Source organism: Orycteropus afer, unplaced genomic scaffold, assembly GCF_000298275.1.
Source record: "Orycteropus afer afer isolate SDZICR_OR568_19922 unplaced genomic scaffold, OryAfe1.0 scaffold00088, whole genome shotgun sequence".
In the NCBI taxonomy this organism is placed as follows: domain Eukaryota; kingdom Metazoa; phylum Chordata; class Mammalia; order Tubulidentata; family Orycteropodidae; genus Orycteropus; species Orycteropus afer.
The window spans coordinates 7,844,718-7,856,908 of NW_006921675.1; the positions used below are offsets into that span (position 1 = coordinate 7,844,718).

Consider the following 12,191-nt stretch of genomic DNA (forward strand, 5'->3'; position numbering starts at 1 on the left):
GTACCACAATCCTTGCTGTACCTGAGCCTATCCATGAACTTTTGTCCACAGTTTTTAATTATAATCAGTGAGCAATTGAAGCTGTAGAGAGCTTACTCCTGACCAGCACCAGAAGTCCCTGTTGTTTTTTTAAAAAAGCGGAATATTAATATCACACTCTATTTTTTGAGGTAGCTCAACGATGATAATGGCTTTGAACTTAAGATGTCTCCAAATTTCCCACATCTTTTAGTACTGGTAAGTTTAGTCATATTACTTCAGTTTCTATAATTTTATCGTTTCTCTTTCTTCCCTCTCCTCCTTTCTCCTTCTCCCTCTCTTATTCTCTTTCTTTATTGTATATTAACCCAACATTTCTCCAAATTCCAAGGAGTTTGCTTACATGTTACTACAGCCTATGATGTTTACTTCTTTTGTGGGTCGTATAATTATGGTAACAGATATTTGTTCGGAGCTCAGTATTCCATATGCCACTGAGTGTTGTAACACTTTAATAATCATTGTTAAAAATAATCAGTATAAAAAGGAATCTCTCATGCTCTTCTACAATTATTGCTCTGAAGTCACTGAAATGAGGTGCAATCAGCTTTCATGTGAGAAAACTATCTTTCTTTAGAAGCAAGGATTTTAAGAACTTCAAAGCTTATTGAATGCTACAGTGCTTATTCACTGTGGAACAAAAATTTAAATCTACCACAATGCTTTGAAATGCTAGAATAGGTATGTTTAGGAAGGCAGACTACTGAGCCAACGACCTAAATTAAATAAGATGGACACATTCATAATTGTCTGGACAGTTGTCAAAACAGCTGTTACAGGAATAGTTCAACTACAGATTTATCCTATTGATTTTTTTTACCACTACTTCAAGAATGCAACATATCAGATTTGCCCTTCATTTAAACAAAAAAGCCCAGTGCCATCAAATTGATTCTGACTCATAGCAACCCCTATAGGGTTTCCAAGGCCATAAGTCTTTATGGAAGCAGATTGTCCTGTCTTTCTCCCACAGAGCAGCTGGTGGGTTTGAACTGCCAGCCTTTTGGTTAGCAGCCCAATGCTTTAACCACAGTGCCACCAGGACTCCTTCATTTAAATGAAAATGGTGTTAAGTCCATTATTACATTTAATTAATTTTTGCCCCATCATTAATTAATGAAAGTAGAGCCCTTTCAGACTCTTATTACATTTTACTTTTCAGGGTTCTGAAACTTGAATGGCTGTGGACTAATAAGATCTACCTCTCTACCTCTTATTTTGTTTGTTAAATGTTTAATCTCTGCTTTCCCCTATCAACATTGTTTTATCTCTCAGTATTGTATCTCTTACCAGATTTTCAGACCATGTATTTAACATAAAATGTTTAAAAATAAGTCTCTCAAATGAATTCTGTTTGATATGTAACTATGTTGCTGAACATTTAGTGAGCAGTTAGCATATACCAGATATTGTGCACAGCTATTCACGTATTATCTAATTTAGTCCTCACAACAACCCTCTGAGGTGGATACTATTTTGTAGATGAGGAAATTGAACCACAAAGAGATTGAGTAACTTGCCTAGTAAGTTTCCAGACCAGGATTTGAACACCGGCAGTCTTTCTCCAAAACCTACACTCTTAATGACATTCTGCTGGATAGTGCACATTGCAAGGAATTTCAAATCACCAATGCAGTATTTATCTGCTAAAGAAATCTGTTGCCTAACTTACAACAGATTTTTCTTTTACAAACACAATAATATTTTGATCCAGAATTCATTAAGCTCCCTTTAAAATGTGTCATCTTCATACATTTGACCATGATCAGATTTTCTCTTTTGCACAAGAAAGAGAACACATTGTAATTAACTCAGAGCGACTCTGCTCTTGTTACAGAAAACACACACAAAGTGCAAAAGGGAAAAGAAAAAGAAAAAAAAAAAGCATATAGTAGCTATACATATGAATAGAAGTTAAGATGTTATAAAGCAATAAAAAAATATATCAAAATCGAGGATTTCCTATTAAAAAAAAAGAAAAAAAGCCAGATTATCTGAAGATTTAATTCAGCCAGTACTTTTTCCTGTTTTGTAGTAGTACATGTTACTCTAAAAATAAGTCAACTAATCACTTCAAAGGGTAAATTGGCTTTTTTACATTTTATTTACTGGCTATGTCTGTGAGATAGCAAAGTTACATACCCTCCTGATGGAACTTACTGAAGGATTCCTGTGTGAGTAGCTAGGGAGCGAATCGAGCCCATTATGATTTGCTGAACACTGTCTATTAATGCCGTTAGTGGCATGAGAAACATGTCTGATGTGCAGTATCTAATAATAGCATTGGTTTATTATGTACTTTGCAGCAGAGTGTGACATGGGACGGGTCTCAGCTAATGATTTACCAATCAGTGCCCAAAGTAAAACACACATAACAACCTAAAAGATCTTTTGTGAATCAGTATATTTTGATTAAAAAGCTGATTTTTGAGATCTGTTTTTGCTTGGCTGCGTTTCACGTTGTAAAGCAGAAGGAAGGATAAGTGTATGAATATTGAATGTCTGAATCCCATTACTAATTTGTACATTAACTTTGCTACTTGTCATGTGATTATGACTCATGATGAAAGTTTTTTTTGGGGAAGGGGTGCTAATTCTAGCAGATAAAACCAATAATGTTATTGCATCTATTCCAATAAGGATTTCATGTTTTTACATAGAGTTAAATTTCACTTAATGATAAGCATCTGGCTCTTTTATCAGTATTTCTAAGCCCCAGTCAACAGCCCATTTATTTCAAGCAATATTTAGTGTTGTTGTTGATATTTTACTTACTTGTAAGAATCCTACATCAAAATAAGTGCTATCTCCTTCAAAGTGGTAACTTGAGGAAGTTACATACTTGTATAAGTGACTCCTCAAAATATGTTGGAATTCTTTTATCAGAGCATGCAGCACACAATGAACATCACCAGTGGCAGCAGAACTCTCTTTGAAAGTAATTTTGGTTTTAGGAAATGTAAAATTTGTCCAGTGCCAGGCTACTTAATAAGATAAGTGATTGATTCACTCAGTACTATTTTGGATCAAAAGTTGGTGCTACTACAGAGTAGTAAGACAGATTGTCTTATGATCATTAAACTTGACTCTGAAGACAGTACCAAAAAAGGTACTTTGATAAGTACCTTCCAAAATCACTTTGATAAGAAAGCATTGTTGGGATAAAATATGGAAGGATCTTGTTATTGTTAGGTGCCTTGATTTGGTTCTGAATCATGGTGACCCTGTGAACAACAGAACGAAACACTGCCCAGTCCTGCCGCATCCTCACAATTGTTGCTGTGTTTGAGCCCATTGTTGTAGCCTCTGTGTCAGGCCATCTTGTTGAAAGATCTTTCTGTTTTTCACTAACCCTCTACTTGACCAAGCATGATATACTTCTCCAGGGACTAGTCCCTCCTGATAACATGTCCGAAGTATGTGAGATGAAATCTCACCATCCTTGCTTCTAAGGAGCAAGGCTATACTTCTGGCTATACTTCTTCCAAGACAGAATTGTTCGTTCTGGCCAAAACCAAACCAAATCCACTGTCATTGAGTTGATTCCAACTCATAGCAATCCCAAAGAACAGAGTCAAACTGCCCCATAGGGTTCCCAAGGCTGTAAGTCTTTACATAAGCAAACTAAACTGCTTTATCTTTCTCCCACAGAGCAGCTGGTGGGTTCAAACCACCAACCTTTTTGTTACCAGCTGAATGTTTTTAACTGCACCACCAGAGCTCCTTCTTCTGGTGGTGGTGGTGGTGTTATGTGCCATCGAGTCGGATCCGACTAATAGCAACCCCTCCTTGGGTTTCTGAGGTGGTATCACTATGGAAGTAGATTGCCCAACCTTCCTTCCGAGGAGTGGCTGGTGGGTTTGAACCACCAGCCTTCTGGTTAGCAATCAAGTGCCTTAGGCACTACACTACCAGAGCTCCATGCTATATTTAGTATTTGCCAACACTGTCATTCAAAGGCATCAATTCTTCTTCAGTCTTCCTTATTCACTGTCTAGCTTTTGCATATATAAGAGGCATTTGCAAATACCATGGCTTGGGTCAGGTGCACCTTAGCCCTCAAAGTAACATCTCTGCTTTTAAACACTGTAAAGACATCTTTTACAACAGATATTCTCAATATGTTATTTGATTTCTTGACTGCTACTTCCATGGGCGTTGATTCACTCAATCAGAAAAGTCCTAGGGAGGGTTCTCATCAATCTAGCCTGAGTCCCATACCCATCCTTGAGTCAGTCAGTGTGGCCAGGAGCTCTTCTGGCCAAATTTGGGGCATTTGGACAACCTTGTGGATGGTGTGTGTGTGTTGGGGGATAGAGGAGCCACACCCAAACTACATGAAATGGAAGAAGGAAAGAGGAATTCTGTAAAGGGGGGAGGGTGGTGAAATGGTTGAGAGAACATTGGGATCTATTGTACCTTTGATACCTGCCACTTACCACTGTACAGGCAGCCGTAGACTGGTTTTAATAATAATTTCCTGAGTTGAGGAGACCCCGAGCAGTGCTGCCAACGCCCTGGCGGAGAAGCTGAGGTCAGCATTGAATTTGAAATATTTAAAGTGGATACAAAACTATTTCAGCAATGCAGACAATTAAGTGTGTTGTTGTGGGTGATGGTGCCATTGGTAAAACATGTCTCCTGATATCCTATACAACAAACAGATTTCCATCTGAATATGTACCGACTGTTTTTGACAACTATGCAGTCACAGTTATGATCAGGGGAGAGCCATATACTCTTGGACTTTTTGATACTGCAGGGCAAGAGATTATGACAGATTACGACCGCTGAGTTATCCACAGACAGATGTATTTCTAGTCTGTTTTTCAGTGGTCTCTCCATCCTCATTTGAAAATGTGAAAGAAAAGTGGGTACCTGAGATAACTCACCACTGTCCAAAGACTCCTTTCTTGCTTGTTGGGACCCAAATTGATCTCAGAGACAACCCTTCTACTATTGAGAAACTTGCCAAGAACAAACAGAAGCCTATCACCCCAGAGACTGCTGAAAAGCTGGCCCGTGACCTGAAGCCTGTCAAATATGTGGAGTGTTCTGCACTTACACAGAAAGGCCTAAAGAGTGTATTTGATGAAGCAATATTGGCTGCCCTGGAGCCTCCAGAACCGAAGAAGAGCTGCAGGTGTGTGCTGCTATGAACATCTCTCCAGAGCCCTTTCTGCACAGCTGGTGTCGGCATCATACTAAAAGCAATGTTTAAATCAAACTAAAGATTAAAAATTAAAATTTGTTTTTGCAATAAAAAAAAAATAATAATAATAATTTCCTATTGGTCACGTTATCTATATTAGTGCACAACAGTTTTGCCTTCCTAAAAGGAATCCAAGTCTTTCTAGCAATATCTGTCCTTACTGATAGCCTTTAATAATTTAATAATAATTCAGAAATTGTCAGCAATTTCATTAGAAGTCTAATGTTTTAGTTATTTGCATTTGTGATACTTTTAGGTTATAATTACTATCTTTATTCCATCCTACATATTTGTGTTCATATCATTAATTCAGTACTGATTTACCTTGAGTTTATAAACTTGCAATTTTTTTGTTTTGTATGTCACAACTTAAAAAAAAAAAATCCTTAATCAACTACTCAGTTTAGGATAAATATGTTTTTCCTTGCATACCTTAGGGAATTCTGATTTCAAAATCTTTCTTTAATATCTTCAGCTTAGGACTCCACTGCTGCCTATGAAAGAATAATTGGTATAGAATTTGTCCTTCTACCATAAACAACTTGAAAAAAACTGGACGAAATACATGAGACAACTGTTTTCAGACATCAAACAATATGATCTGTGAGAGAAAAGAAACAAATGAATCTATGATCATCCCAGATTTCACCTGGAGGCAGTACCTTGGGGAGGCCAAGGTGGATGGAATGTGAGAGGCATGAGTACCAGAGGAGAGGAAGCTATTTGGAAAAAGAGTTACAGAGATCTGCTTTGGTGCCCCCTTGAATCTTCACTGAATACTATTTTATGTAAATGTAAAGTAAAACTCTACAAAGTTGGGTAGAAGAACAGCTGCCAGGGAGCTAGATATTGAGCAATTTCAGAGTTCACCAGGGCTGGAAGATAATTTGATTCCTATAACTGCAGAAAAGAGATCTCATTAATATATGTGACATTCAGTAGAGCTCTCATAAAGGTCACATTTTAGCTGTAAGTGAAACCTGTCCTAGAGGCAGAGCTATTCTAAACCTGTTCTAACAAAGCTTTAACAATCCTAGAATGAGAGCAAACTGATCCACAAGTACCTGCTTTCCAGAACAAACTTCAGCACTTGAAGATGGCAAAATCCAAATATGCATCAGTTTAACATTCATAGTATCCACATACATTCAGAAAATTTTAGGCCGTTCAAAAATTACTAGATGCCTGAAGAACCAGGAATGTGACCCATAACCAGGAGAAAAATCAGTCTACAGAAACTAACCTGGCAATGGTAGAAATTAGAGAATTAGAAAGCAAGGGATTTAAAATAATTATTATAAATATGTTATAATTTAAAGGAAAACATAAACATAGTGAGGAAATAAATGAAAGCTATAAATAAATAAACCAAAATAGAGCTGAGAAATATACTATCTGAAATGGAAAATTCATTAATATAATTACAGCAGATTAGCTATGGCAGAAGAAAGGATCAGTGGTCTTAAAGACATAGCGATATAAACTATCCAGATTAAGGCCAGTAAACTAAAAAGTTTAGATGAAGTGGACAAGTTTCCTTGAAAGACACTAATATAAAAAAGTTCACTCAAAAAGAAATGGGTAAAATGAATAGCACTTTATCTATTAAAAAAATTGAATTTTTATTAAAAAAATATTTTCTTCAAAAAAATTCAGAGCCAGATGGCTTCACTGGTGATTCCTATCAAATGTTTAAGGAATGAATATTACCAATCATACATAAATTTTCAAAAAATAGAGGAGGGAATAATTACCAATCTATTTTAAGAAGTCACTGTAATCCAGATAGGCATTTTAAGAAAAGAAAGTTATAGGCATATATCCCTTATAAATGTATACACAGCAGTTCCTTACCAAATATTAGCAAATTGAACCCAGTAATATATAACTAAATGACATTTATTCCAGGAATGCAAAGCAAGGTTGATTAATATCCCCAAAATCAATGTAATTTACTATAATAATAGTGTACAAAATCATTTGATCATCTGTATATAATAGGTTCACAAAAGCATTTGGCAAAATTGTTTTTCCATTCATGAAAAATCCTCAGCAAATTAGGAAAGAAGGAACTTTCTTTAGCCTGATAAAGGGTATATTTGAAAACCCTACAGATATCATCCCTACCTTGGCACTTAGATAATGCCAAGAAAAGAATAAAAAACAATGTTTGGGAACAAGAAGTCAAATTATCTATTTGCCAAATGACATGATCATGTATGTAGAAATGGTTAAAATTTAAAAGCCCATAATATCAAATGTTGATAATGATATGGAACAACTACAAGTCTCAGATGTAACTGTTGGGTGTATAAAATGGTACAGCCACTTTGGAAAACAGTTTGACAAGATTAAATATACATAAACCTATCAATTCCACTCCTAGTTATGTACTCAAAGGAAAAGAAAACATGTCTACATAAAGACTTGTACCTGAATGCCCATAGCAGCTGTATTTAGAACAAAACTGGAAACAACCCAAATGTCCATCAGGTGAGTAGATAAACTTTGGTACAGCCACACTATGGAACACTACTGAAGAGGAGAAGTAAATTACTGATACATGCAAGGCATAAATCTCAAAAACATTATGCTGAGCAAAAGATAACTTACACAAAATAGTGCTTACTGTATGTACACTTCCATTTATATGAAATTCTGAGTGTCAAATATGTGAACATAAACTAGTAACATCACTTGGCCCAGTATAATTTACTGTAATTCAGAGCCTCCCAGCAATCTTAGTTCTAGGACTGACTTTAGGCTGGTGAAGATGCCTCTTTTAAACTGCCCTGCCCTTTCAATTTTTAGTTGATTGCTCCCTGATTTTTCAAAATTTTATTTTATTATGGTGAAATACATAGTAAAGCATCTGACGTTTCAACCGTTTTCACGTGTTCAATTCATTGGCATTCATTACACTCACCGTGTTGTACAACTATCGCCGCTATTGGTTTCCAGATTTTTCATCACCCTTAACAAAAACTCAGTGCCCTTAACCAGTACTTTCCCCTCCTGCCTGATCCTTATACCCACACGATCTCTATGTGTTTGCCTATTCTAATTATTTCATGCAAGTGGGATCATACAATATTTGTGTTTGCTTTTGTGTCTGGCTTATTTCAGTCAGTTTGTTTTCAAGGTTCATCCATGCCATGGTATGTATAAGAACTTCTTTCTCTTTATATTTCTAAATAATATCCCATTGGATAGATGTACTATTTCTTTATCCATTCATCTGTTGATAGACACGTGGGTTGTTTGTACCCTTTGTTGTTGTTGTTGTTGTTATGTGCCATTGAGTCAGCCCTGACTCATGGCGACCCCTCCTTGGGTTTCCGAGGCAGTATCACTACGGAAGTAGGATTGCCCAACCTTCCTTCCGGGGAGTGGCTGGTGGGTTTGAACCACCAGCCTTCTGGTTAGCAATCAAGTGGCTTAGCCACTATGCTACCAGAGCTCCCTTTGTACCCTTTGGCTATTGTAAATAATGCTGCAAAGAACACTGGTATATAAGTTTCTGTTTGAATCCCTACTTCCAGTTTCTTTGGGTGGAATTCCACAGAGGTGTGGAATTGCTGGGTCACATGGTAGTTCTTCATTTAACTTCCTGGGGAGCTGCCAAACTTCCCACAATTCCCACACCATTTTGTAATCCCACTAGCAAGGGATGAAGGTCCCAATTTCTCCATATCCTTGCCAATATTTATTTTCCATTTTCCTGTTGTTCATATCCTAGTGAGGTGAAGTGGTAATCCACAGAGGTGTGGAATTGCTGGGTCATATGGTAGTTCTTCATTTAACTTCCTGGGGAGCTGCCAAACTTCCCACAATTCCCACACCATTTTGTAATCCCACTAGCAAGGGATGAAGGTCCCAATTTCTCCATATCCTTGCCAATATTTGTTTTCCATTTTCCTGTTGTTCATATCCTAGTGAGGTGAAGTGGTAATCTTATTGTGGTTTAATTTACATTGCCCTAATAATTAATGACATTGAGCATCTTTCATGTGCTTATTGGCCATTTATATATCTTATTTGGTAAAATGTCTATTCAGTTCCTTTGCTCATTTTTTGATTGGGTGGTTTGTCTTTTTGTTGTTGAGTTGTCGGAGTTCTTTAAATACACTGGATTCCCTGATAGTTTCAATGCTAAAAATTTTATATTCAATTTGTTCTTTTTTTTTTTTCCTTGCAATTTTCCTATCAATCTAGGTGAAAACTAAATGAATTTTATTATAATTAGTATCATTGTTATTGCTCTTCAATTTCCTATTTTCACCAGAATAAAACTTACTGTAGCTTCTGGTAAGATTGATACGAATTTCTCAGCTAGGAAGGATTTGGGGATGATGTCTCTTGGGAATGTATCTGCTTTCTTACTGAGTAATTTGCTACCACTTCCCAGGTGTGCAGAAGAATAGTTAGATGGTACATATGCCAAAAACAGAAGACACTTAGGGATTATTGCATCATGAACTTTAACTTGAAGATGTTAATGATTGGCTGGATTACATTATAGGAAGTGGATGTCTTTGCAGTCAGCTAGAGATTGAACTCCAAAAGAATGGAAGTTTCTATGTAAAAATGTTTTAAGGGGAAAAACATTTTCTCTTTATGATTTGTTTTGCTCTAGGAAAGCACCACCAAGTGAGTGAAACACAGAATGTGATTGCATCAGACAAAGCAGCAGAAATACCAGTTGCCCACGAACATGAGCACAGTCACGACCACACGCAGCTGCATGCCTACATTGGTGTTTCCCTCGTGCTGGGCTTCGTTTTCATGTTGCTAGTGGACCAGATTGGCAGCTCCCATGTACATCCTACTGATGGTGAGTGGCTCCAAGGCTTTCTGGGCAATGCAGTTACTTTGCAGTTTTGAAAGTCACAAATGATCGCCTCACTAATGGTGTTAATTTGAGTTATAGCCTAGACCTTGTGAATGTTACCTCTGAGTTCTATTAGATTCCTTCAGAGAGTGTCAGTTTTTAGATTTTTACTTTTTATTTGTCTGTCTTAAGTAACTTGGTTTGGCTCTAACTGTAAACTTTGTCTTTGAGGCAGCTGCTCAAATCTCAGTTGAGTTCTTTTCTCTACTGAAGCTGCTTGGAATCTGCCTGCATGAACGTGATTTAGGCGGAGACTTGGGCAGCCAGAGACTTGGGCAAAATTTGGGACTGCCTTTCTCTGGCTGTTTCCTAGGCGTCTCCTCTCACTTTTCAGTGGCTGCATTTGTCATGAACTCTGTCCACTGGTTTTTCTGAGTTTTCTATAAGAGTTTTAGCTGCTCCACAGAACACTGACTGCTCAAAGTAGTAGAACCTACGGTACTCCAGAACCTGCTTGCTTTTGCTAACTCTTATAGAACCTTTTGGTAGTGATTTTTCAAATATGTCCAGAGTTTATAGTTGCTACCTTCAACAAGGTTGGTCTCACAGGAGCTTACTCAACCTCACCAAAAGCAGAAAGCATACTGATGCTAATTGTGATATTGCCAAATACCTAATATTTATTACAGATTACCACTGTGCATTCCCTCCAGCAATATGGGAAAATGCCTGTTTCACCATAGCTTTGCCAATAGAATGTACTGTCGAGCTTTTGCATTTTTACTACATTGCAGTGAATTGCTTAATACGGTCCTTCCAGCCATAGTCCTCCAGTCAGTCTGTGATATATTATAAATCCTAGCCTCTGAGCCTGTGGTTATGGTCCCATTTTGGGCTGAGTTATCTGTTGTGTTGATAATGCAGGATTAGGGTGGGGTGTGCCTTGCCAGAAGGTGTGACTCCAGTCACCACCCTCAGTTTCTTTGAGGATAAACATGTGAGTGCTCTGGCAGAGTTCCCTCTCTTGCCCTGGATGAGTATCATCTCATCCCTGGTTTGGGGGGCTTGAGACAGCAGCCAGTCGTCATCTCACTTGCCAGTTTGGGTTCATCAGCCCCTACAACCGTGTGAGTGAGGAGAATCCTCCAGACTGATGCCTGACCCATGGATTTGGGACTTGCCAGCGTCTACAACCGTGTAAGCCATTTTCTTGTTAGTTTGTGAGTTATGTGAGATGTTACAGTAAAATACAGAACCCTAAGACAGGAGGGAGAGTACTGAGGGGAGGAGGAGGAGCTGATGTCAGAGATGATGGAGTGGCACAGCAGTTTGGAAAAGCTGGACATTTGGGACATCTTTAACCTCTACCTCATAGGGACCAGCCTTGTGCTGATCCTTCTTAAAGAAATGATTCGAGCATTACCTATCTGATAGGTGAGAAATCATATCTCAGTGTAGTATTGATGGTACATTCTCCCATTGTTTGTAGTATTCTGGCTGAGAATGTATAATCTAAGAAAACATAAGACAAACCCAAGAGGAAGGATCATTCTTTAAAAATAAAAAGACAAAAAAGATGTGGGGAGGCAAATTTACTCTTCAAAAATACCAGTGTCATGAAAGACAAAGGCAGAGGAAATGTTGCAGATTATAGGAGATTAAAGAGATACAAAGAAGAGCAATGTGTGTGATCCTGGGCCGAGTCCTGTCCTGGTGGTGTTGGATGCCGTATGTGACCTGAGCCAAATGCTGTCCTGGTGGTGTTAGGTGCCGTGTGTGACCCTGGGCCAAGTCCTGTCCTGGTGGTGTTAGGTGCCGTGTGTGACCCTGGGCCGAGTCCTGTCCTGGTAGTGCTGGGTGCTGTATGTGATCCTGGGCCGAATCCTGTCCTGGTAGTGTTAGGTGCCGTATGTGCCGTATGTGACCCTGGGCCGAGTCCTGTCCTGGTGGTGTTGGGTGCCGTGTGTGACCCTGGGCCCAGTCCTTTCCTGGTGGTGTTAGGTGCCATATGTGATCCTGGGCCGAGTCCTGTCCCAGTAGTGCTGGGTGCCGTATGTGACCTGGGCCGAATCCTGTCCTGGTGGTGTTAGGTGCCGTGTGTGACTGGGC

At 38.4% G+C, this 12,191-nt stretch overlaps 1 protein-coding gene and 1 pseudogene across 1 annotated transcript in view; both read left to right on the forward strand.

Annotated features, from left to right (window-relative positions):
• The window catches only part of SLC39A9 (solute carrier family 39 member 9), a 75,398-nt gene that overhangs the window by 52,705 nt on the left and 10,502 nt on the right, over positions 1 to 12,191 (forward strand). Inside the window, exon 3 of the mRNA XM_007942322.2 lies at positions 9,888 to 10,085. Coding sequence (XP_007940513.1) covers positions 9,888 to 10,085 — 198 coding nt within the window. The remainder of the gene's footprint in view (positions 1 to 9,887; positions 10,086 to 12,191) is intronic.
• Positions 4,624 to 5,198, forward strand: LOC103198200 (annotated as a pseudogene).